The 26,628-nt window shown below is 34.9% G+C and overlaps 4 protein-coding genes across 7 annotated transcripts; 2 read left to right on the top strand and 2 right to left on the bottom strand.

The window, feature by feature from the left end:
- Nucleotides 1-692: 692 nt before the first annotated feature.
- Nucleotides 693-3,843, bottom strand: LOC112755495 (probable plastid-lipid-associated protein 8, chloroplastic). Its single transcript, XM_025803623.2, has 4 exons — nucleotides 3,411-3,843; nucleotides 2,666-2,789; nucleotides 1,749-1,928; nucleotides 693-1,080 (listed from the first exon to the last, which is right to left on the bottom strand). Exons 1-4 carry the CDS (start codon nucleotides 3,633-3,635, stop codon nucleotides 893-895), a joined length of 717 nt encoding a protein of 238 aa, XP_025659408.1. The 5' UTR covers nucleotides 3,636-3,843; the 3' UTR covers nucleotides 693-892.
- A 4,259-nt stretch (nucleotides 3,844-8,102) lies between these two features.
- LOC112757750 (uncharacterized) lies at nucleotides 8,103-10,287 on the top strand. Its single transcript, XM_025806308.1, has 2 exons — nucleotides 8,103-9,003; nucleotides 9,080-10,287. Exons 1-2 carry the CDS (start codon nucleotides 8,103-8,105, stop codon nucleotides 10,285-10,287), a joined length of 2,109 nt encoding a protein of 702 aa, XP_025662093.1.
- Nucleotides 10,288-11,691: 1,404 nt separating this feature from the next.
- Nucleotides 11,692-13,033, bottom strand: LOC140180298 (protein MAIN-LIKE 1-like). The gene is made up of 4 exons (XM_072220762.1): nucleotides 12,953-13,033; nucleotides 12,090-12,856; nucleotides 11,899-11,986; nucleotides 11,692-11,808 (listed from the first exon to the last, which is right to left on the bottom strand). The coding sequence occupies exons 1-4, from the start codon at nucleotides 13,031-13,033 to the stop codon at nucleotides 11,692-11,694; spliced, it is 1,053 nt and encodes a 350-aa protein (XP_072076863.1).
- A 5,336-nt stretch (nucleotides 13,034-18,369) lies between these two features.
- On the top strand, nucleotides 18,370-26,465 carry LOC112755493 (glycosyltransferase BC10). 4 transcript variants are annotated; one of them, XM_025803620.3, is made up of 11 exons: nucleotides 18,370-19,052; nucleotides 19,500-19,974; nucleotides 20,278-20,376; nucleotides 22,501-22,601; nucleotides 22,695-22,766; nucleotides 22,941-23,031; nucleotides 23,711-23,791; nucleotides 24,601-24,663; nucleotides 24,746-24,868; nucleotides 25,760-25,798; nucleotides 25,920-26,465. In XM_025803620.3, exons 2-11 carry the CDS (start codon nucleotides 19,582-19,584, stop codon nucleotides 26,046-26,048), a joined length of 1,191 nt encoding a protein of 396 aa, XP_025659405.1. In that variant the 5' UTR covers nucleotides 18,370-19,052; nucleotides 19,500-19,581; the 3' UTR covers nucleotides 26,049-26,465. The 4 variants fall into 4 exon arrangements, with proteins under 4 accessions (XP_025659405.1, XP_072077508.1, XP_072077509.1 ...); XM_072221407.1 differs by having other exon boundaries at nucleotides 18,565-19,260; XM_072221408.1 differs by having other exon boundaries at nucleotides 18,605-19,052; nucleotides 19,505-19,974.
- The last annotated feature ends 163 nt before the right edge of the window (nucleotides 26,466-26,628 follow it).

Genomic DNA, 26,628 nt, shown 5'->3' with positions numbered 1-26,628 from the left:
ACTATGTAAAACACTTTACGTTTTTAGTGCATCAAAATTAAGTCCATACTTCTAAATATTAATAGTAAAAAAAATTCTACTATTCTTCTAGCATTCTTCTTCTGAAATTTAGTTCGATGTTTTATTAATAAATTATTATATATAAAATTTGTGTGAGTATCGTTAAATTGTTAAAAAATAAAAAAAATCAATAAAAAGATATTTTGTAAAAATATATATTTATTTTCATTTAATAACGTGTTTGACAAATTTTTAATAGTAAAAATACTAAAGAATAAAAATTATATATTTTAGAAGTTGTAATTTATATTTTTTAAAAAATATTTTTTACATAATAAATAAACAAAAAATAATTTTATATTATTATATCCAAACGATAAAAATAAATTTTTACATAAAATTAATTTTATTTTTCTAAAAGATCTTTTAAAAAAAATCATTCAAAAAAAAAATTTCTAAAAACTCAGCCAAACAAACCCATAATCTACTCTATACAATGAAAATTAAGTTTTGTATGCAAATTTTTATGTTTAAATTATCTTTTATTATATTGATTTATAAAAAGAAAAACTGGTATTTCCAAAATTTGAATATTTGATCTCTTCTATAAAATATAAGATATTAATGTGTCTTTTAATATATTAATCATTATAATATTAATCTCTTAGGTGTTGAGAATAATCAAAGAAATCTTTTGTCCTGCCACAATTCACAATACCTTGGTTTATAGAAAATAGTTAGTTGGTTAATGGTTAGTGAATTGCCCCTTGACTTTGTCAGCTGTTTTCCTTTACAAGATCTAATGAGATTCACTCATAATCACATTATACATGAAAATATGAAAGTGTGCAGTGTACAAAGCTACAGAAATCTGAGATTTTGCAGCTCAACTTCATTTTCTTTGAAATACAAAGAGGGAACCTCTAGAACCCACTCCCAACCTGATTTTTTCATCAATGTAAGTGATTCTCAGTTTAACTTGACTCTCGCCGCCATACCGGGCCTCCCATGACCCTAGCTTCAATTCGGGTGCTTCGAATACAACTTGAATCCATTCAGTATCTAAAGCCTTGAGTTTTCCTGTTGCAAGTTTGCATAGATAAATTCAGCACAGAAGGTGACACCACATAGAAAGTTAAAAAACTAGGGAATAGATCTTCTCAAATTTTTTTTTCTCAATTGTTGGTGAGAGATCATACTTTACCAAATAATTGAGAGAAAAAATTGAGAGGATACATTCCCAAAGAACTGAACGGAAAACGCGCAGACTGAAAAATAAGCAAACAGATATCAAGATTTAAGATCCAAGGCAATCAGTTATGCTGCCGTCCTTAAAGTTAGATAAAAATACACAAATACCCTTCTATTCATCAAACCTATACTAAGCTCCCCTTTTGATTGTACCTTTTAGTTTGGGGAGGTTAGTGTCATTTTTCAGAAGGAAGATGACTATAACATTTTAAAAAAATGCCCAGATGTCGAGCATAGTATCACCCAAACTTAAATATAGATTAACATACACTTCTACAACCACAAGAGTGTTTTGTGTTATATATTATATTGCCTAATCCTTGAGATGTCAATGTAATTTACCTTAAAAACTTTAGATCGTTCAATTACTTATTTATTTCTTCAGTTTAGAGTTTATGAAGCAGATAAATTTAATGCTACTTTCTTTTTTGGATTTGACATCAGCATGTGGAAATTGGAGTGTTTTACACCTCCTTTCAAATATTTAGAAAATGTACCCTTTAGAGAGACTTCTCCATCCAAAAATCCTAAGGCAGTGAAGGTGATCTTATTTCTCACGATATCAGGAGCTTCAATAACCTGAGTCATTTGCTTCGTCTTAAAGAAAAGGCGTCCCACCGCACTCCTATAGCCACCTCCAGGTGATGTTGGCTGTGAACAGTACGGTACATCCCACTCTGGAAACAACTTTTGTCAATGGAATGAGCAAAAAAGAAAGATAGATAAAAGGGCAAACCAATTTGATTTGTGTATCATAAATTAAAATTCCCAAAGGAATGTTTATAAAATATGTATTGTAATTAGCAATGGAAGGTGGAATCTGCTTGGAGAAGGTGAATAGGTGATATCTAGTGAACTTAATGATTTTAAATTATATATAAAGATACAAAGATTTTGTAGAAATTAAAAGTGTATATAAAAAGATAAAGGGCTTCTTTTGCAAGGTTAAGAAGAGGGTCCTTTGGCTTAATTTTTAATTGTTTGGTTTGAGTATTTTACAAATAAGTCTCGGAGGAACAATTCTGATAGGAAGAAATGAAATAAATTAATTCAAATTACCTTTATATGCAAAATTACTAAAAAGTATATTGAATATATGATGACTTTTGGAGATTGATAAGGGAGTAGTGAGATTAAGTTTATAACAGTGAAAAGTAAAAACAGTTCACCGAAATGAAAAGTACCTTCACTTTTATACTTTGGAGGCTCTCAAAAGTGTGTTGACACACCTTAGTAACCAAACACTTTTGAAACTGTTCAATTTCATTTTGCTATCATCAATTTTAAGTGTTTTTATTTTTGGTGTCATCACAAACTATAAAACCAACATGCAGTAAGCAAATTTTGTACAAAGATACTTTGTTAGAGCCATTTTAACGCCATCTCAAGGTTGTGCAGCACAATGTGAACTCACCTCCAAATATTAATGGGCTTTTAACTGGCTCATTCAGACAATAGTTCTGCAATTGCTGAGCCAATTCAGCCACCTCTTTATGTTGTTGAGATTTTAGTAAAACGCCTCCATCTGTTTCCAACACCTGATTAAAGTCAGGATTCAGTATTCCTTTTTAGCATGCAAGTTGGAAAATTGAACATCGAATGAAATGGAAGAAACTATAACAATTTATAAAAATAAAAAATAAAAAAAAGCACTGCTGAAACGGAACAACAGCATTCACAACTCATAAATCATAAATTTTATCACATGAAATTTATGAACATTACAGTTCATATTATGCTCTTCTTTAGATAAAATTAGTGCCTTCCAATCATCTGTTGCTCAGTATCTGATGCCTTAATCATAAATAAATTCATTATCAGTTGCCAATTGGAACAGAAGAAACTAAAGATCCAGAGAGGTTAGCAATATTATCAAATTTACAACATATATATCATTTGCATTTTTTCAAATTTGAAAATCGAAATTATTAATCACATCTATCTTTCCAATTTTAGTATTAACAAAAATGCTCTATGCATACCATATGTCAATCATCTATACTTAAACATTTTTTATTCTAATATTTCTCTAGCTTATAGGCATATCAACCCTAGAAACTTGGTCAAGGGCGGAGATAAGCTCCTTCAGCTAAATCACACCACGGTTAATAGTTTCTCTTTTCAACTCAAATTGAATTTCAGAAAGTGATCTTAGTTACCTTTGAGAGAATAGACGAAACAAGATCATCGGGAGCGGCACGAAGCTCAGGATTGGACACCGAAACCGAAGCGGAAACAGTGAGTGCGATGCTCTTCTTTACGTGGCAGCGATTCAGGTGAGGGAAACGTGAATGAGAGGAGCGAAGAGTGATTATGTTAGTACGGCCACCACAGGACGAAGAAGATCTGAGGAAAAGAGAAGGAGAAGCTGAAGCTGTGGCCATGGCACTGTCACGAAGGAGCAAGGGTCAATGGCGAGTGTTGAAGCTGCTTGTGGCATGCCACGTGTGATTGGAAATTTAAGTGCTTGGTTTTGGTGATGACCACGCTGCCCAACCTTATCTCCCATCATCTAACTATGCAGATCTTCCCGCTCCCTCTCATTTCATGTTATTGTTATGCATAAAATAAAATAAATAAAAATCACGTTTGGAACCATTTTTTTTTTATATTTTTTAATATGAAAGATAATTTTTTTATTTTTATTTTTATTATTTTTTAAACTAAAAAAATGTAAAAATAATACACATAAAAATAATAATTGATATATGAATTTAAAATAATTTTTAACGTTATGAGCGATTTTAAATTAAAAAAAAATTAAAACAATTACTTAACCTAAATTATAATAATTAATATAAATATATGAATTTAAAATTTATATATCATTGATGTAAAAATATTTTACATAAATATCTAATTACGGCTTTTTAATCTAAATATGGAAGTATGAGTGGTGTTGGACTCGGATATAGAGAGAAGGAGGTGCTTCACAATGTTGTGGTGTCAGTGGAACCACAACTCGTACCCTGCGAGTTTCAATTCACTAAACGGACCGTCCGAGTTGCATTTCACCAAACGCACGGTATGATTTGGTAAGGCATGGACACACGTCGCGCAGCAACTTCTCCCCCGAACGGTGCCCTGAAATCAAACAAAGACCCATGCATAACCCACTCTCACCATCTGAATACAATCACTTTCAGATTTCACTTTCAACTTCAATCCCACTCTTCTTCTTCTTCGTTTTTCCGTTTTCAGCTGTGTATGATGGAAGGAATAACAACATGCCAAAAAAATACAAAGTTAAAAGGAATAACATCTCTTACATGCTCGCTTCGTCCGTCACATATTTGGTTTGAAATTGGACAAATCCACCAAACACCGGTATGGGATATCTGTATAGAATACATATATTTTTCTTGACCTCTCAGAATCAATCTTTTCACATATCACACCTTTGAACTCTTCAAATGAGATGGTAAAAGGAATAACAACATCTAGCGGATTTTCACAAACAAATTTTACTCCTTCAGGTGTTTGTAATAAAATATGACCAAAATAATACGCTTTTAGTAACACTCTGTCACTCATTTCTCTCAATCACTAAAAAATGAGCATAAACTTGGCTACTAGATTTTCTGGTTCAAAACAAGCAATGAAGAAACTCAGAAAAAAGAAACAGAAGAAGAAGCCGTTGAAGAATGGGAAGAAGACGCGAGTACATCGCTACCACCAGTTACACACTTTTATATAGGCCTCTATAATCAACTCAGACCCTTCAACTAGGTTAAGCTTAATCAAAAAAAATATTAAAAAATGAACTCGAACCATGCGATTTCATGTTCCAGTTCATATAAAAAAATACCAAGCTCAAGCAACACGGAGGGTTCGACTTCAAACTTCCGAAATTCAAATTTCACAACCTACAACAAGTCGGACCATGCGATTTCATGTTCCATTTCATATTAAAAAAAAACCAGCTCAAGTAACACGGAGGGTTCGATTTCAACTTTTCAAAATTCACATCATTTCTCATCCTACAAATCGGACCATGTGATTTGTTATGCAAATTTTAAAACTAAATAACTCGCATGATCCGAGTTTTTTTACCTTATACTGCCAAAAAATTATCTCATATTTTTATCTTGTACCCCATAAATTCATATCGAAGAAGATCACACATAAGCCTTCCATTTTCAAAAAATTGAGCCTTTTATTTCACTAGGTAAATGATCATTAAAAAATAAAAATAATTAAATTATTCTGTAACAATGTAAAAAAATATTAAAATAAGCACAGATGACAGTCACGTGGACAAGTGGATATGACTGTAGAGAAGCCATACCCTTTGTTGGGTATGTTTCTAATGGAGGACAGATTACACGTGCTCCTGCTGGAACATTGACATTTAATGGAAACAGCATGTGTGGTATGAATTTGACTATTCAGACCCACTGAAACTGACTAATGCTTAATTATTGATTTTTTTTTTTTTGAAGAACATTATTTATATATTTAGTTGGAAAATTTTAAAGAAGATTGATATACTTATGTTTCAATAATTTTAAACCGCTTATATTAATTTAAAAATTACTGAAATATCAAATTAGTATATTTTAAAGTTTTTCTATTTAATAAATAAAAAAAGAAGATATTAGTTTATGCAAGTGACAAATCTTTAAACAAAATTTAAATGTGCGATAGATTAATTTTTAGACTAATATTTTTAGTATAGAATTCATCCCGTTTTTATTTATGGCCTACCTGTAATAAAAAGTAACTTCATATTAATTTTTACATTATAAACAGTAAATATAAATTTAAAGTATTTCTTTTTTTTCCATTAGAAAAAACAAACTTTAGTCTTTATTATGGTCTTATTTATTTAATTAATTAAAATAATTAAAATTAATGTAGTTACTATTTTTTTATAATAATATTATTTAAATTTATAAATTTAAAAATAATTCACTATTAAAAAATATTAATATTTAAAAAAATCATATATAATAATAATACACAATATATAATTTGAGATTAAACTAATTTGTAAAATTACTTAATATAAAAGAAAACATAGTTAAGTTTTATAGTTAAGAACAAGCATTGTGAAATTGTTATGTGTGTTCAATCAAGTCCTCTTTCAACTGTCTATGTTGCTGCCCTTTTTGAAGTTGGGCATTTCTTTGGAGAAATTGATGGTATGGTGCAAAATCTTCCTCTCCTAACTGAGGTCGTGATAATCCATTTTCGACATCGGCATATTCTAAGTTTTGAGCAAAATTTCTTGCATAAGTGTCTATTTTATTCTCAATAATCATATTATGCAATATAATACAATCTCTCATTATGTTTGCAAGCTTTTTAGGTATTTGGTAGTGTGCAGTTTTAATTTGGAATTTGAGAGTTTGAACTTTGATATTGTTGGGTATTTGGAGTTTGAGAAAAGTTTTATAAGTAATTGAAAAAATAGTTGAGTTGGTTTAGATAACAAAAAATAATATCTCTACTTTGATTTCGTAAACTTGAAAGAAGACGAAGAAGAGTAGGAGAAAATATGAGAATAGAAATGTATATAAGTAGTATATATAGAGTAATAAAATATTAATTTATTAATAATAACGGTAACATAGTAACGATTAGTTTTCAACGGCTAATTTTGTAACGGCTAATTTTGTAATGTAGTTAGCATTTTAATTTTATAAATAAAAATAAACAACCCAACCAAAAATTATTTTATAATATATAAAAATTAAATTTATTTTTTTATGTAAACAAATTTAATTAATTATAATTTAATTATTTAAATAATAATTAATTTATTAATAATTATATTTACTAATTATTATCATTGTTAATTAATTAATTATAATTTAATTATTATTTTAATATATATGTTATATATTTTTATTTGTTTTTTTAATTAATTTGCCATGTATCAAGACTCCATTGGATTGCAAGAGTTTTTTGAAGAGGGACTTTTTTTTGGTCTACTTAAAAGAATTCAATGTTTTTTTCACTTCAATGCTTCAAAGTTCTTTTATGTCAGAGAAGGGACTCTACTGGCTTTTTTACCTAAATGCGCACCTGAAAAACATTAATTCCCAAAATGCGCATGGCTGGAAATCTTTCTGTAAATGCGCATCACCATTTTGTGGCCTCTGCCCGTGAAATGGAAATGAACTCCATTTCATTTATGGTGCCCACGAAATGGGCATGCCATGTCATGCTAACCACACACGAAATGGATATCCCATTTCCATGAGGGCAGCAGCGAAATGGAGGGAGGAACTCACGCCTGGCATTAGCGAAATGGGGGTACGGCTGAGCTCAGAAGCCATGTCTCCTGTACCGCACACGAAATGTCACAAATTTGTGTGTACTGCACACGAATTGGGACAACGGCTAGGCTATAAAAATCCTTCGCCAGCAGAAGTAAACCCACATTTCTCACTCTCACTTCTTCTACCCTTCTTTCTTCTCCGAAAATTCCACTCTCACAGGAGCTACTTTCAGTAATTTTTGGGTGTCATAATGGCATCTGAATATATTTATGTGGTCATATATCCCGATGGTGAAATTTCGTATACAGGTGAGGGAGTGACCTTTATGTGTGACGACCCACTTTGGATAATGATTTCTCCACAGTCCTGTCTACAGCAACTTAAAAATATGATTCTGATGAACACTGGGCTGATTGGAAAAAAGGAGATCAGTACGCTCATTTACAGGATGCCCGTTGCTGTAGCTAATTTGTTTACATATCAGAAGATGCATATTAAATCTGACCAGCACGTGTCGATGATGTTTTCATATCATCGTAGCATCGGAAGCATCTATTAGATGGAACTCTGCGTGAAGCTCCAAGATGTGGGGGCAGCTCATCTAGTTCGAATAACGTGGAGGAAATGCGAAATTCCGGCGCTGGTGAAGGAATTCCATTTTTGGACATAGGTAGGGGTCGTAGTCCGTCCTTTAATGCCTTCGTGGCCCCTGCCCAGAATACAGAAATACCTGACCGACGTCCATTCCCGAATGTCCATGTTGCATATCCGGAAGGAATGGCCGATGTGTTGGCTGACTCATCTGAGGAAGACGAGATTGAGAATGATAGTGGAGAGGAAGCAGATGTTGTTCCGGAAACCCAACCGGTTCAGGGCGATAGGGTCATCCCAAGTGTTGTTGAACCGATCAATGTTGCAAGGGTCGGAGGTCTTTCTAGCGGCACCCCCGACCATTACCTGCACCTCAGTCTTGGTCCAATGAACTCGACAAATGCAGAGGACATACCCAGTAACTATGGTTTGACAGGTGAAATGGAGCTAGAGGTTGGCCTGAAATTCCTGACTAAGGATGCAACAATGCTTGCTGTTAAGAACTACAACATACGTCGAAGTGCGGAATTCAAAGTAGTGGAGTCAGATCATACCAGGTATGTTTGTCGGTGCAAACTTTTTGGTGACCAATGTTCCTGGATGGTGAGGGTTGCAAAGACAAGGGCGTCCAAATTTTGGGAAGTTCAAAAATACCAAGGGCCTCACACTTGTTTGGCGTCCGCGACTTCGCAAGATCATGCTCAACTGGATTCAAATGTCATATGCCAGCACATATTTCCCATGGTTCAAGCAGACGCAACGATTTGCATAAAAGTGTTGCAGGGGTCCGTGGAGTCGGCATACGGATACAAGGTGTCTTACAAGAAGGTTTGGCTAGCAAAGCAAAAGGCAATAGCGAGAATCTATGGAGACTGGGATGATTCTTATAACCAGTTACAGAGATACTTCAATGCGTTGCAAACCTTTGTTCCAGGTAAGCCTATCTATTGGATTGCATACTAGTTTTGTAATAGTTTTCATGCTCTTACGAATTTGCCATTTCGTCATAGGGACAATTGTTGACCTACAAACCCGACCATACTACGTGGGCAACACCCTCGATCGTGAAAGCGTCATGTTTCATCAAGTATTCTGGTCATTACCATCGTGTGTCGAGGCATTCAAGCACTGCAAGCCTCTAGTTTCGGTTGATGGAACACACCTGTATGGTAAGTACACGGGTACCTTGTTGATGGGAATAGCACAGGACGGAAACAACAACATTCTTCCCATAGCCTTCGCGCTAGTGGAACGGGAGAACACAGATGCATGGTACTTCTTTCTGACCAACTTAAGGAGACATGTGGCTACGCAACCAGATGTTCTACAGATCTCTGACAGGCATGCGGCCATAAAGGCTGCGCTGGAGCGGGAGGGTTGTGGCTGGGAACATAATGTTTACTGTGTCCGACACATTGCGTCCAATTTCGCAACAAACTTCAAGAGTAAAGAAGCCAAAAGACATCTTGTTAGCGCTGCATACTCGAAGACCCAAGAGCAGGCACAATACTACCTAGAGTTAATCAGCGCGGAGGATCCGGCCACGTCCCCGGCAATGATGGCTTGGATAAGAGGGTTAGAGCCACCAAAATGGCTCCAACACCGGGATGAGGGGCGCCGATATGGTCACATGACAACGAACCTTTCTGAGTGTATCAACTCTGTGATGAAGGGCACTCGTAACCTTCCGGTGTGTGCAATTGTCAAGTCCACGTACCACCGTTTAAATGCATTATTTGTCCAGAAGGGTTGGCAGGCAGAAGCACAGGTTGCATGTGACCAGATGTTCTCACAGTTCTTGCAAAAGGCAATACTTGCCAACAGGGAGGGAATCACGCAGATGCTTGTCATATCACACGACAGGGCGACATCGATCTTCACCGTCGATGAGATAGCCGGCGTAGGGTCTCAATCCAGATTCAGAGTATACCTCCAGCAAAGACGGTGTGACTGCGACTACTTCCAGGCATTGCACTACCCATGCGCCCACGCGCTTGCAGCATGTGCCCATGCTAGGCTTGATTGGCAGTCATATGTCGATGATGTGTATCGGGTCGAAAATGTCTTCCGGGTATATCAGATGGAGTTTTCCCCTTGCCCGATGAGGAAGTGTGGCCACCCCACGAAGGACAACTTTTCCGTCCTAATCCCCACCTGCGACGATCGATGGATGGCCGACCTGTGTCGACAAGAATTTGGAATGAGATGGACGACGTAGAGCCTGGACCGGGAAAGCGATGTGGAATTTGCAGGCAACCGGGGCATACTAGGAGACATTGTCCTCATGTCACGGGCACTTAGCGGCGTGGTTGGGTCGGATATTGAGTGTTGTTATGTTTTCAATTTATTTAAATTCTCGTCTTTAGTCGATGTGATGTGATATGTTTTAGAATTAAAGAGATGAATGCAATATTATCCTTTTCTTGTCGATTGATCACACAAATTTGCAACCCGTACTACATCAACATTAACAACACCGAATTTATTACATGACAATACATATAACCGTAAAAAAGTTACAACCATGAACTACAACACCATAAAACAGAATAAAGCACAAACCAAGGGAAAATACATACATCGGACGATAACAAATAACCTTAAAACCATAACGTGAACTAGTGATGGTTCCAGCATGTCCCAACCTCCCACCTGTACCACATGAAGGTGCTCGAGTGTCGCGGCGGGGACGTCCTGGCTGTGCCTCCTCCCCTACATCATCAGCCCCCGCATATAATAAGCGACGGCCATCTAACAACGAAGGCTCGAACGGGCGCATCTGGGATCCGGCCGTGTCACCTACAGAAACAGATCTCCTCCTTCCGACAGGGGGGTGACTACCTGAATCATACGGTCGAAGTGCAAGTCCTAAGTCGGTGGGTGTGCGTGGTGATGCTTGAGAAAGAATGAGTTGATCTAGGCCATCAAATAAGGATGAAAAGTTTGTCCAACCAACTCGATCCATAGAGTCAATCAGGTCCTGTGTACCGCCCCCCTGCGATGAACCACCCTCCTCGTAGGTACTATTGTAAGGCATATACTGATGGACCGTGGATGACTGAAAGAGGTCCTCTGCGATGAACGGCTGCGGGCAGTAGACATCTCCAGGGAAATTCACTTCCACCGGTGGATGTTCCTGCTGACTCCAGACATTAACCTGACCTGGATCCGGAACTGGAGAATCTGGGACATGCATCTCATCAGCTCCGACAGCCTGATGTTTTCCACGGCGGGAACGATGGCGTCTCCTGTCCTGCGGAACTGCTGGTAGCTGAACAACTGGGCCTCTACCGTACTCTGCCGGAGCCCCTCGGGGAATATCATCTCCTCGGGGATCATGGAAGGCCTCCGGGGGTGAAAGAAACCTCTTTGTTCTCGAGCAATACCACCTGTAATAATCATGACTGGGTTGCAAGGTATCTGCCCTATCAATCTCTAGTCGATATGATACAGTCCGTCTGTTTGCCCATACTTCAAACCATGTCTGCAGGCGGATGGGCCACCATCCATCGTCATTGCGAGCCGACTGGCGATGGAAGGTGTCTATGTTTAGTGGAGGGTTCGGTGGACCTTGTTTGCCGCCAAATTGCCGCATGACTCTATCGATGTTAACAATCTCAATCTAGCGGAACAGAATAAGTGGCACGACAGCCGTATAGAAATCCCCATGCGGAGCACCAAGAAAGTCCCCAGGCACCCTCGACAAAATACGTGCATCCCTGTACGGCATCCACACAAACTACCAAATCCAAATTTCATTTACACAGGTAGACTAAACTTCATGGGACAAAACAATATCATGCAAGAGTGATGCAACAGGAATAGTTACCTCATCCACCTTCAAATTGTCCAACCTAAGTCGGTGCCTTTGTAAGCGTTGCTCGACGTAGTCATTCTTTCCTCTCTTGCCCGCCCACCTGCGAAAAAACAGAATGAAATTATAACCACATTTAAAAAATTACGCAGAGGAAATCAGAACACGGAGCATAAATACAGAAGATATGGAAGAAAATTTATTACGTTGTAGCTAACGGAAACGTGTATGGGCTCGTCACGTCCGGTGCCCAGAAAGGAAGCCTGAAGTATATCCAAGACATCAACAGTGTATGACAACCAGACATTCCCTCGATGTTATAATCAGTCGCTAGGCACATGCCTCTATACAACCAACAGAGCACGGCACTACCCAAACTATATGTACTAATGGCTTCATAGTTTGCCAGGAGAGGAAGATAACGAACATGAACCGTGTTGTTCGCTTTGTCAGGAAGTAGAACGCCACCCAATAAATACATAATATAACAACGTGGATACCGTACGAGGGCCTCCTCGGGAGAGTCAAGAGGCATCTGTTGCAGTCTACTCCTGAGCCACTTCAGTTTTATGTTATACTTCGTGGTCCCAACATGTCCGTCAGGAACTTCTCCAAGGAGTTCCTCACACCATTGCCAAATATCTCTCTGGTGGAACTTACTCCATGACCTCAGAGTGCCGCTGACCGGTTCACTGTCGATTGGTAATCCCACCTGCATGGTAACATCCTCCAAAGTGATAGTACACTCACCCCATGGGAGGTGGAATGTATGGGTCTCAAGACGCCATCTCTCCACAAGAGCGCTAATCATTGGGTTGTCGTACTCAAAACACTTTATCAGAGATGCATAATAGAAGCCGGCTCTTCTTAGATACGGCTCCAGCATCTGCCTCCTAATCTCCATACTCGGATCTGCTTCGTCTACAGAGAAAACATCGACCAGCGTGCCATGCGGAGTCAAGACACGTGCCGGCTAAAAATGAAATAGATTAAAACACAATTATATAGTTTAAAACAATCATTTAAATTATTAACAAATTTTTTTTTGTAATAAAAAAAATAAACTCACCTTAACATGTAAATGAGCAGAAATGTGAAATTCATCCAACCTATTAAGATTTTCTTCCACATTAATTTCACTTCCACTCATTTTTTTTAACAAATCAATTACTCCTCAACTTCTCTTTTTTTTCACCGAAGCAACCCACTACTTCACTTCTCCTTTTTTTTACTTTGGCTTTGGTCCCCTACCCTCCCACAACCTCCTTTTATATGCTTCAACCTCACAACCCAACAATAAATTGTCTCACTTTCACCCAATGCATGCTCGTACGGGAACTGCAACGCTGAGACTTGCTGCTTTGACTGCCACCCCCCCCCATTTCGTGCCTGCCACACTTGAGGACGCCCATTTCGTGTGTGCCAACCAAGATATGGCCAACTCGTGGATGACACACTTGACTTGGCCCATTTCGTGTGTGCCATCAGTGAATTCCCCCATTTCGTGTTTGCCATGCGTGTATTGGTCCAATTCGTGGCCACCAAGGTTGACATGCTCCATTTCCTTTGTGCCAGGCACGAAATGGTTTGTGTCAGTGCCATAATCCCATTTCGTGGCCACCCTTCTTAATGTCTATGCCATTTCCATTTCGTGGTAGCTGCATGCGAGTTGGGGGTGCGCATTTGCAGAAACATTTTCATCCATGCGCATTTTGGGAATTAATGTTTTTTTGGTGCGTATTTTGGTAAAAAAGCCGGACTCTACCTTTATACCATTGAAGTTGCTCTTGATATGTCGAATTAAGGAGTATTGTGAAAAATTAAAAGTATGATATCAATTAATTGATGATCTACTTATTAAAAAAAAAGGGTGAAATATAAGATTATATATTTAGATTTTAAGATTTATGATATAGGATTAGGATTAGGATTTTTTTTTATTATGGTATGTGATTTTATATATTAGGGGTTATGATTTAAAATTCGTATTTAGCGGTTTAAGATTTAGTGTTTAAAATTTAAAATTTTAAATTTATGATTTAGAGTTTAGGTTTTTAATATTTAGCATGTAGGGTCTAGTGGTTAAAGTTTATATTTTTTGGATTAGGATATGTGGTTTAGGGTTTAGATTTAGAGAATTTTGATATTTAGGATTTAGATTTAGAGATTAGAAACTTAGAATTTAGTTTTTAGAATTTATAATTTAAGGCCTAGGGATTAGAATTTAGAATTTAAGAATTTTTAGATTAGGGTATGTGATTTGTGGACTAGGATTTAAGATTTAAGGTTTATGATTTAGTGTTTTGAGTTTAAAACTTTTTCGATTAGGGTTTAGAATTTAGAAATTAAAGTTTATTACCTTTTGGATTAGAAAATGTGATTTAGGATTTAGAGGGGTTTGATATTTAGGGTTTATGATTTAGTATTTAGGAATTAAGATATGGATCTTTTATTTTTAAGATTTAAGGTTTAAGGTATACACATTATTTGGACTAAGAGAATATAAAGGGAAAGAAAATGTGAAGAAAGAAAAATAATGAAAAAGTAAATTTTTTGTTGTTTGGACGAGAAAGAAAAATTGAATGAAAAAGAAAAAAATAGTGTGAAATTCATTCAAAATTTTTCTTTTCAAAGATGAGATGATAAAAATAAAATGTATAAATATTGATAAATTATTAATTCACCATTTTATTAGTAAAAAAACAAAAGACCTAAGAATATTTATGTAATTTTATTTTATTATGATTATTTTTATTTTTATTTTTATTCAAACAAAAAAATTTTCTATTTTGTTTCTATTCATTTTTTCTTTATCCAAACAACACATAAAAAAATAATTTATCTTTTTATTTTTTTCTCTTATTTTTTTTCTTTATCTTCCATTCTCTATCCAAACAAAATGATAAAATTTAAAATTTAGGGTTTAAGATATAATATTTAATATTTAAATTCTTAAAGTATAATTAAGTACAAATATAAAAAAAACAAACAAATAAAAAAACATAAAAAATTATAATATACTTAAAATATATTATCCTCTATTTATAATAATATTCTCTCTCTAATTATATTATAAAAAAAATATAGGTAAATAACTTTTAATCAGGCAACTTTAAATAATTACAATTAATACGTACGATAATTTTAAAATATTTTTTTTAATTAACACATCACATCTACTTAAAATACACTTTCGTATTATGAATTTAAGATAAAATAAATAAATTACAAAGTGCATGAGCAAGTATAGGAAAATAATGACAAATTTAAACAATGTGAATAATGGAGTAAAAAAGGAAGGTAAAATTTAATTAAAAATCATATTGTTAATTAATTTTGTAATTTCAGACTTTGAAATTTGAAAATTTAGGATTAACAATTAAATCCATTTATAGTATGGATGGTTACTCCTATTCTCATCATATCTTCTCAATCTCCGGTCTCCCTCTTGCTGTCGCAGCCTCACCTGCGCTGTTGCAACCGCCCTCGGTCGACCGTGCCAACGCCGCCGCGGGCTCCCGCATACGCCACCGAAAGCTCAACGACGCCGCTGTTTGAAGTAACCGTCGCGGATCCCCCAGCCTTCCTGCCCGCCTCCTCTGTTGTCGTCATCGTTGTCGGCAACGAGTACCTCACCACCACCTTGACAACAATGATGACCACCTCGATGCCAATGCATTGTTCAAAGTCATGCAAAATCTCTACTCCATTCTCGCCTCCCACGACCTTGACCGCAAGATCAATGTCATGACGCCTCATGGCAATTCTCGCTTCTTCCTTCCCTTCTTCCTCAATCACCTTCGCCATAAACTTTGTTCCCGTAATGATCGATATTGTTACCTTCTTAGTTAACACCGGTGCTTCTTTTATGATCAACGCTTACCCTTACTTCGTCTACCGAGACATTTCTATTTCTGTGAACTTCGACTACGCTCTTTTCGATAATGCTTTCGGTATTTATGATCCAAAAGGCTACGTCTACAGCAACATACTGGATCGATGCTGTGAGAAGGCATGTAGCAAAAGTTTTATATACGCATGCAGATATTTATTTTCATGCAGATATTTATTTAACTTTAGTTGAGGTAGTTTTTTTTTTTTAATTTTCAGTGGGCTAAAAAATCAGTCTACTGATTATGTTGTTCTGATTTTTTAGTGTCTACCTAGCAGAATTAAATTAAATAAATTATAAAAGCTATAAATTTTGATTAAATTTTTTTTAGTCGATGGATTGGACAACCCCCAATTCTAGATTACACAACACACTTACTCAGACACACAAATTCTATCACTAGTTCACTACCTAGTTATAGCTGGGATTCGAACTTGAGATGTGGCTTATGTGAGGCCAACATATTGGCCATTGGTGCAATGCCTCGGCCACTTCGATTAATTATAGTTGCGACTTGCGTGGCCCAATTGCTAGTATACTGAACAGATACACAGTTGACAGTTTGGCGCTTTCCCGTCGTTTTGTTTTTTTTTTTTTCTTCCTTTCCGTTTTTGCTACAAAGAAAATAATTAGTTAGTGGGCCATCTTCAGGCCCAAAATTAATGGGAATAAACAATTCTCTAGTAAGCCCAAATTAAACAAGAGCAAAAACTCTTAACCTACATCCCAATGCAAGTCAATTTATTAATGATTTGTTTGAGTGAATTACTAATTGGTCCCTTTCTTTTCTTTTTTCTTGCCAAGGACATTTGCAATCTCTGATAAAAAAAATATCCTCTTGATCTCCGCGAGATAATGTGGCCCTTATGTGAGTCTTGTCGTCAAACACTCATAAAAATTATTGATCTGACACGTTAAGCCGGATAACATAAACGGTAAATGTCAACATAGACAGTTAGAAAATGATAGAATCTGTTTGTTCCCAAACTCAAATTACTTAAAAATCTATTTATTTTTATTCATTTAGACAAAATAACACCGTTATAATGTTAAATTAGTCAAAGAACTATTTGTACTTAAAAATTTTTTGATACAATTTTTTTAAATTAATTTTTTATTATTGTGATATTTATTATATTAGCATTTTCTTAATAATGTTTTATTGTATGGTATAATAAATATAAATTAATTAATAATACTTGTTACATTATTATAGATATTAAATAAATGAAAAATTATTAGAAAGACTAAATAGTAAACCTAATTATTCTTCTAACTCTATAAAATTATATCTTATTAATAAATATTTTTCTCTCTCTTAATTATCAAGTTTTTATTCTTATTTTATCCATTTATTTGAATTTATATCCTTTTTTATTTCATCAAATTCTTTCTATATTTTTCTAAACTTACGAATATAAAATAATATTTTATTACCTTCTAAATCCATAAAATTAAAAACTCTTTCAGGTGCCATAATCAGTTCCCCAATAATATAAAAAAATATTATAATTATATATTACCTATTAATGTTAATGTTTACTATAGAGAAATTATGAGAATTACTCTAATAATATGTATGATTTTATATTTAATTATTTAATTTTCATTAATATGCAAAAATAATAAAAATAATTCTCAAATTTAGTAAAAAGTAAAAACATTATATCAAAATAAATATATACATGGGAGTATTTACACTATATAAAAAATAAATTTACGTTTAAATTTGTAATCAAATTATATTAATATTATGGGGTTAAGTACGATTTTAGTCTCTATGATTTTAGTCGAAAATCAAAATCGTCCTTATTTTTTTTGTTTAAAATTGTTTTTTAACGTTAAATTTAGATTTAAAATCATCATTCCAACAAAAATATCCTTATATTTATTTTTCTCTCTTCTTAGTATGGTCTTTTACTTCTCAAAAATTTTTTTCTTTCCTTTTCACCTCCTCCTCTATCACTCTTCATATTTTTCAGACCTCCTCTAATTTTAAGAATAACAGCCATATATAACTACTGTCCTTTTAAAACTCAAACAAATTAATCAAGTAATTTAACAACACAACAAAAAGATGACTCAGTTTAACACATTAATCTTTTTTTATCATTGATTGTTGAATTGCTCTTTTCACTTTAACATTTCAGCAGTGTCAAGAGCTTTGGATCGTTGATATTGTTGTCCTGGTTTTCTGGCGTTGTCATTTTAGTATTTTGTCATCTTGTTAGGATCCTTCGGATCTCAATAACCGTCGACGAAATAACTGAATTCGAAATACATCGACAAACTCCTCTTTGTGCTATTAAGCGATGCCTATATACGCATTCAATATTCTTGTCTCATTCACTTACAAATCACTAAAAAAAATCAATACAAAAAATTGATGCTTAAATCTTTTACCCGGACATAATAAGTAATTATTAAAAATAAAAAGAAATTGGGGGATGTAGCTAGAGGAGGCATGAAAGCCTGAAGCCAAGAACCAAATGCCCAAATGAAGCAAGTTGCAATTATGACAAAAAAAAATAAAAAATAAAAAGAAAAACGAGTTGCATTGCCCTTTTTTTTAAAAGAAAACTGAAACAAGTTGCGGAGGGAAAACAAAAGGAACCAAAAGTCATACAGAGAAAAGGGCAGTAACATACGACGTCTAAGGGCAGAAACATACGCAATAAAATACGGTAGCGACAGCATCAACTTACGAGTTACGAGTAACAACAATAACAACATCCATTGCTTCCATTTGCCATTTTCCATAGTAGAAGCCTCAACTCAAATTATGAAGGGGATCGTAATAATATAGTCCAGTCCCTTGGCGCGTGACGTGGCATCTTCACCGGAATCTTCCTCTCTCCCTTCCCCACTCTCTCTCTCCACTTCTTTAGTAACAGAGATTTGAGATTCATTTGACAAATCAGGGCCATCGATCCAGCGACCCACCAACCTACACTGCACATCACACACACATTCTCTCTCTCTCTCTCTCTCTCTCTCTCTCTCTCTCTCTCTCTCGTGTTGACATCATCGATCCACTTTGAAAAATCTCCCAAACACACTTTCTTTTTCTAGTCGCTGCTTCGTCTTCTTCTCTCTTGTTTCCTTTCATTCATTCTCCTTATTTATTTCTTTTCCAACAAACTTTTATTATTCTTTTTCCGAGTGTTTTTTTCTTCCTTTCTTTCTTTTTTATTTTATTTATTCGATCTTCTTTGGTCTGTGTCCTTCCTGTGGACCCGTACTAGATCCACTTCTGCATTGGATCACAGATTCACAGGTACTAATACTATTCAATTTTTGTGAACTTGTGATTTCAGTTTCAATTTCATTTCCGATATTTGGATTTGTGAAGAGGGGAAAAAGATTCAAAGATCTGTATAGTCAAATATGACATGAGAATTGAAATTTACATGGAATTGTTGTAGTTTATTGTTAAGGACCCACGTTGGTTACTGAAAATTCCATTGAACACTGCAAAAATTCGGGTAATTTAATGCGTTGACTTTAGCTCTGTTCTGTTTACGGATCTTGCTGTTTGGAGTATTTTAAGATCTGAATGGTGCTTCTTATAACCGTCTTTTTTTTCCTGTTGCTATTTTTGGAAGTCATTGTGTGTGTTTTTATTTATTTATTTAATTTGATCTTCCTTCTTTTTTTTTGGTAGTTAAGAGTTATACTTGTTATTATGAATTTGACTTTGCTTGTTTCTTTGTTGCAATGTCAGGGAAGAAAGAAAGAATCATTGAGATATAAATGTTGATAGATCATAGATGTATGGGAGAGTTGCTGAGTTACATTGAAATTAAATGAAGGAAGAACTTGCATGGACGAAGTTCTTAAGGAATCTTCTGATCATGGTTGTTGGATCAAGAAACCGGCCGCAGTTGAGGAGGCCGACTTGGATTATTGTTCTGATCTCCATAGTGTGCGTCTTTCTGGTTGCTGCCTATATTTATCCGCCGCAAACCCCTAAACACTCAGCATGCTATTTCTTTTCCTCTCAAGGTTGTGGTACTACACGTGTTGAGGTTCCAAAAGCTGTTGCCCGGGAATTAACTGATCGAGAGCTTGAATCCCGGGTTGTTATTAATGAGATTCTCAATGTTGACCCTGCCAAGACCAGGATCCCAAAAGTTGCTTTCTTGTTTTTGACTCCAGGATCGTTGCCTTTTGAGAAACTATGGCACATGTTCTTTAAGGTAAAGCAGTCTTGTTCCACAAAATTTGCACTGGAAAATCAACCTAATAGCCTTCCCATGGTGGCTATTTTCCTAAAGCACTATGCTATGTGACTGTGTCTGATTTTAAGAGCCCTAGAAGGATGTTCAAAGATATACCAGATGTTATGATTTATGAGTACATTTGATCGAGTGACGATTTAACATTTTTTTATGATATACAGATTTATTTTCATTTAACCATTTCAGTTCCTTTCCCGTTGAACATGTTATAGATATGTATACTTCCTATTTATTTGAACTCTACTTGTAACAAAAATGCAGGGCCATGAGGGCAAATTCAGTGTCTATTTACATGCATCGAGGGAAAAACCTGTACATGTTAGCCCCTATTTTGTTGGCAGAGAAATTCATAGTGAACCGGTATGGGTTTAGCAATTGACTTCTACCTGACTTCAATATATAAATTACAATTTCTTTATATTATGGTTTCAACTTTCAAGTTCCAATGTAAGAATTTGTCATTATGATATGCATGGTATGATATATAATTTTAAAAAATTATTCCAGCAATTGGTTGAACTTTGAGGATACTATGGCATAGATTTAACATTATTCTTTTACCCTTTTTTATACATGGTCAAGTTTTCTGTCAAAGCACTTCCATAGGTTAACAGTGTGGGTTAAAATTCCGAGATTTATATATGTTCATATTGCACTAATTTATTGCTACTGAAGCATCTTAAAGCAGGATAACTTGGGCACATCCTTGGTAAAAGGGAAAGTATGGTCGTGGCACACTTATTAAGTTTCTTATTTATTGATAAAAGATGATGTGGCTGTTCTAAAAGCATGCAACAACTGCTAAATTTTGTTTTACTAGGTGGGATCAACTACATGGATGTTCTAAAAAGATTATTTGGGTCTATCATTTATCAAAATTCATCAAGGAAAAGAAGTTATTTGAAGCATAATTACACAAGGAACTGTAATTACTAGAGCATTACCAATGGATGGCCTACTCTAGGTACCCAATATTAGCACTCACACTTGGGAAAATAGGATCTGTGTTATAATAGAATTGTGTGTGCTTTTTGCAAACATGCATGCTTATAAGTAATGCAGATTAGCAAGCCGATATCATTCCCATAGCAGTTGGGAGTTTTTAGCTACTGCTTTTCTTAGATAAGTCTATTTCATTTGAACTCAATGAAGTAGGTAGTGGATAGAACTAATACCATGTATGAAGCTTAGTAGAAAATTTCACACAAACAAGCAAGGACTCAGGACTTGGCTGTCCTTCTCTAGTCCAAATTAATTCAATTAAACTGATATCCTAGTTCTTCCATTCAATATCATGTTAGGGATTACCCTAATTAGTATGTAAGTGTCCCTTCTTCGACAAAAGTATAACTTTTCATAGTTAACAACCAAAAAGTCATTAAGCTTGAGGGAACCCCTTAAAGATAGGCTAAGGTACACATAACATCTCTCAAATTTCACTGGTACTAGGCTACTGGTTTGATTACTACTGATACCCTTTTTGTCTCTCACCCTCTCAGTTCCAAGTAGATTGTTTAGTAAACCAGATGATGTTCAGTGATTTAGAGGCATTGATAATACCAAAAGTGAATAAATAAAAGAATCAAATCTAAGCCCACAAGAATTAAACAAAATTGAAACAAAATAGACTCGTTTCCATATAAAGTAATAAAACTGATAAACTACTGAGTGTTTTAAACTAGAAAGTGGCCGTAAAAAATGACATACTAATCCACCCTCCCCTTAGTGATACAACGAGGGATGCCTCCATATACAAGTTCACCATATCAAAAGGCATTATTGATATCAATATGATAGAGGGGCCAATGACACATGGCAGCTGTAGAGAGAAGACAAACAGAAGCAATCTTTGCAATAGGAACAAGTTGTCAGTGTAATCCAAACTACAAATTTGAGCATCATTCTTGTATACCAAGTAAGCGTAGTAGCACATGATATTGATTTACTATAAGTAAGGCAGAGTATATTGGGTGTAATTTTGGCAAGATGATACTAATTCTTTGTTAGATACTAAAATAGAGATCCCACCTCAAGTCAAGTGGTTTTATTCCATATACAAAATGATGGGAAATCAAAGGATCTAAGCTAAGTGGATAAAGGAAAAAAATTTTTCTAGTCTTATTTATTATAGGAAAGTATCATAACATCAAGGAAGATTTTACTGTATAGGACATATATTTTACAGGACCTAATGTTGGGTGGTGAAAAAGGCAACAAGATAATAAACTCAATGTTGTAGAGATGAGAATGTTATAGAGACAAATAACTACAAGCGAAACAATTAAAAGGATTTAGATTTTAATTATTTGTTTATGGATATGTTTTATAATCGGACACCAAGACATTTTATTTATGTAGCTGAATATACCTAGTAGGACAAGGCTTGGTGGATATTATACTTTCGTTTTTGAGCACTAAACACCTGGTACTTAAAATGCAACCATTTTACATAAGTCATGGCAACTCAGTTTCAATTTTGTTCAGGTAGGTTGGGGAAAATTTTCCATGGTTGAAGCAGAACGAAGGCTGTTGGCGAATGCACTCTTAGATCCCGACAACCAACATTTTGTCTTGCTATCTGATAGGTATTTTTTTCAACCCGGTTCTTTATCCAGTTTAGACATGTTTGATTTGCTGGATTTAATCTTTGGCAACTATGTCTTAAAATTTTCTTTCAGTTGTATACCCGTGCGCAAGTTTGACTTCATGTACAACTACTTGTTATTAACAAATGTCAGCTTTGTTGACTGGTAAGAATTATAAATGAACCTTTTACAAATTGGTTGATGAAATCCTAGATAATTTTCCTTTCATTTAACAAAATTGTTTGATGCAGATTTTTGGATGAAAATTGAACTAATATTTGTCTGTTTTCCCCTACTCAACTTCTCTTTCTTCTTTTTTTTTTCCCTGAAAAAAAAAAGCTATGTGGATGCTGGTCCTCATGGAAATGGCAGGTATATAGAGCGTATGTTGCCAGAAGTTGAAATGAAAGATTTCCGGAAGGGTTCACAGGTATAATTCATGTCAATGTTGATGCCAAACTTGCTAGAAAATTTAAGCATCTACTCATTTGCAGTGTTTCATCAAGGTCACTTCCCTTTTATTATCTCTTTTGCTTAGATAGGGGTATGAGTAATTTCTTGAAAGGAGTGGTTGGTTACTCCTATGACTTATTTTCTCCATTCCATTCTCACTGCCATATGGAATAACATCAATTTCAATTTCAGTTGTAAAAAGGTCCTTTTCCGCTTCATTGCATCACAAATGTCCTTGATCAGTCCAATTACTTCCCATTCATTGAATTCTATTCCTATACTATCATGCTATCTTGCATGGAGTGGAATTGATTGTGAAAACTGGAAAAACACTAGCTCATCTCTTTCATCAATATTCCAAATGCTTTTCCTTGAGATACATTATCTGTTTAATGAATGCCTGATAAGTGATAGTTGTTGAGATTTGTTGTCTTGCATTTATTTTAGATGGTGGAATTTCATTCTTAGTTTGTGAGAATTCTATGTGGTAGTCTAATTTTAGTTTTTAACAATTCATCACCATCTAAAATGTAGATGCATCCGTTATATCCTAGATTTGGATAAAAGATTACTTGTTATGTTACAATTATAGAGTTGTAGGAAATCAATAGAATCTTTCTGACATGCATCTGATTTGGATCTTGTTTGTAATGCAGTGGTTCTCAATGAAGCGGCAACATGCTATAATAGTTATGGCAGACAGTCTCTACTTTACAAAATTCAAGCATCATTGCAGGGTACTATGTTACTAAGAGTCATTCATGCTTTTGCATTTACCAACTGGATTGAGTTTATTATCCATATTATATTGTTCCTTTCACAGTAGCACCTTTGTTAAGAATGTTAGAGCCAGTATACATATTTTTTGGGAATGAAATAAGAGATGTAGTGTATTTCGGGACTACGTTGATCCACTGTTTTTATTAAAGTTATTGCTTTGTCCATTTTCTTTGACTTTTTGGTTAAAAATAAAAAATAAAAAAATAAAACACCTCACTTGTCATGCTAAAGTGAGATATAACATTTTGTAACTCTGCAATGAGTAAACTTATGGAACATGCCAACATTTTAAAGATAGTACATTTCCTGCACTTAAATCTACCAATAGCATAGGCTCCAGGTTCTTTTTTTTCTCAGTTGCTTATATCTGATATTTTATATTTTATTCTTGTATATTTAGTTCTTTCTTTTCTTTTGCTATTAAGAAATTGATATCGTGTACTAAAAGTGTTGGATGGTTATGTTTTATATTTTCTGGTGTATTTCTTGCTGTACCTGCTGCAGTATGCATGAAGTTTTACAAATTTCTGAATATGTGAAATGTTCTGAAAATATGACTGTGACAATTGATTTTTACTTTTCCCCCCCCCCCCCCTACCAAGTCAGCAAGTCTCAAGCACCACTCAATATTTTTTTTGTTTCTTTCACTCTTTGCAGACTTATTATCTTTTATGTGGGATTTTTAGCCATGTCTAGACGTTGTTACTTGTTGGAAGAATCTTATAAGTACTGACAAAATTATACTATTCATGTTTCAATTTCCTAGCCAAACATGGAGGGAGGAAAGAACTGCTACGCCGATGAACACTACTTGCCAACCTTTTTTAGTGTTAGTCCACCAATCTCTTATCTTTTAACTTGCAATAACAGCCATTTTTCTTTCTCCCCGCTGACTTGACGGACATGTTCAGATGCGTGATCCGGGTGGAATTGCAAATTGGTCAGTGACCTATGTTGATTGGTCTGAAAGAAAATGGCATCCAAGGTCATTCAAGGCTCGGGATATTAGTCATCAACTCATTAGAAAAATAGCAGTATGTTACCAACCTTACCCTTATTTTTTATGCTAATATGCTCTACTGAAAGCCTGAGTTCTCCATTTCTTATGAAATTTTAGGGTAAACCACAAAAAATGCACCTGGATTATTTTGGCCCTGACAAAAATACCCTGAATTTTGTTATCGACAAGAATGCCTTTAAATTGTTCAAAAACGTGACAAAAACGCCCTCACCCTTTTTGTTAGCGTAGAATGTCTTAGTTCATGGGAGTGTATTTTGGCACGTTTTTAAATTATTTGAGGGTATTTTTGTCAGTAACAAAATTTGGAGGCAGTTTTGTTGGTGACAATAATTCCGGTGTATTTTTGGTGCTTTATCCAAAATGTTAAGTTCAATTGGTATACCAATTCGCATAAACCAGCTAACTTTTACCATCTAAATGGACTATGTAACTGTAATCAGTTTTTTCAGCCTTCCTCCTTCTGTATTTTTTCAAACAATATGTAGCAATTTCTGTACATCCTTTGGGTATGACCCTTCTCCGTATCCTGTTAATGTGGGATGTTTGTGCATGACCCCTTGTTTTATGTATCAATTGTGTTAAGGTTCTCAGAAGACATTTTCACATGAATCTCTTAATATAGCTTTGAAGATTTACGGAGAATAAAGAGAAATGAAAATGATAATAGAACATGTTAATTCTATGTTTCAGAATTTCACTCTATTTAAGATTCTCTCCAGATATTAGCCGATCCAAGAATCTCAGTGTTTAAAGTTTATTAATTATTTCTCCATTTTTATCTTCTCCCTAATCTTTATTTGCACCCTTGGTGTTACCTCCTAGTATTTTCCTTGTTACTTCACTTGTTTACGAAAATCACAATTATCTTCAATTCTACTTAATGACATGATTTCCTTTGCTGCAGTCCATTGACCAGAGTCCGCATTATACAAGCGATATAAAGGTATTATCTCATTTCTCTAATTTAGGTTCAGATGTCCTCCATTTTGTGATGTTGCTTCTGTATCTAATGAATTGAATGCATCCTTATAAGGTTTTCATTTTCATATATGCCTTGTTTGCAGAGATCAGTGGTGATCACACCTTGCATATTGAACAATTTGAAACGACCGTGTTATTTATTTGCCCGGAAATTTTTCCCAGAAACTCAGGATAAGTTGATACAGATTTTCTCCAACTCTACATTATTCTGAATGATTTGTGCATCATCATCATTCTTTGGTGAATCAACACCATTCGATCCCCCAGCCTCAAGCTCTTCCTCTTCATCATTTGGTTTCGAGAAGCGCCCACGCCCTAAGGTGAATGGTTAAAATTCTTAGGAAGACACACGAGCTGATTCAATGCAAAATCTTTGCTTTGCTGGGATTTGTCAAAACCGCTGAGCTGTTCTTGTATGATTTGTTATTCCTGTTGTACTCTATTTTGATTTTCTTTCTTAATTATTGGGAACATTATAGATTTCCCTGAAAGGATAAATTTTTTGTATCATTGATAGAGACTTAGAGAGGGAGGGATAATGATTTTGGGGTTGTTTTTGACTCTGGACGCTAACGTATTGCATATTTCTGTTATTACATTGGAATTCAAGCCTTCAGCATTGAAAATTACTTGGTGAATGGTATATAGTAGAGTATTAAACTTTTTCTTACTTCTGACAAATTAGTTTCTAAAGACAAAAAATACTAATTACATTTTTTACGATAGCAAATAGTGAACATGGTATGTTTTTTCGTTATTTTATTGTGTAAAACTAAACAATACTGTTTTTAT

This window comes from Arachis hypogaea, chromosome 16 (genome assembly GCF_003086295.3).
Source record: "Arachis hypogaea cultivar Tifrunner chromosome 16, arahy.Tifrunner.gnm2.J5K5, whole genome shotgun sequence".
NCBI lineage: Eukaryota > Viridiplantae > Streptophyta > Magnoliopsida > Fabales > Fabaceae > Arachis > Arachis hypogaea.
This window is presented reverse-complemented; position numbering and strand designations above follow the sequence as displayed.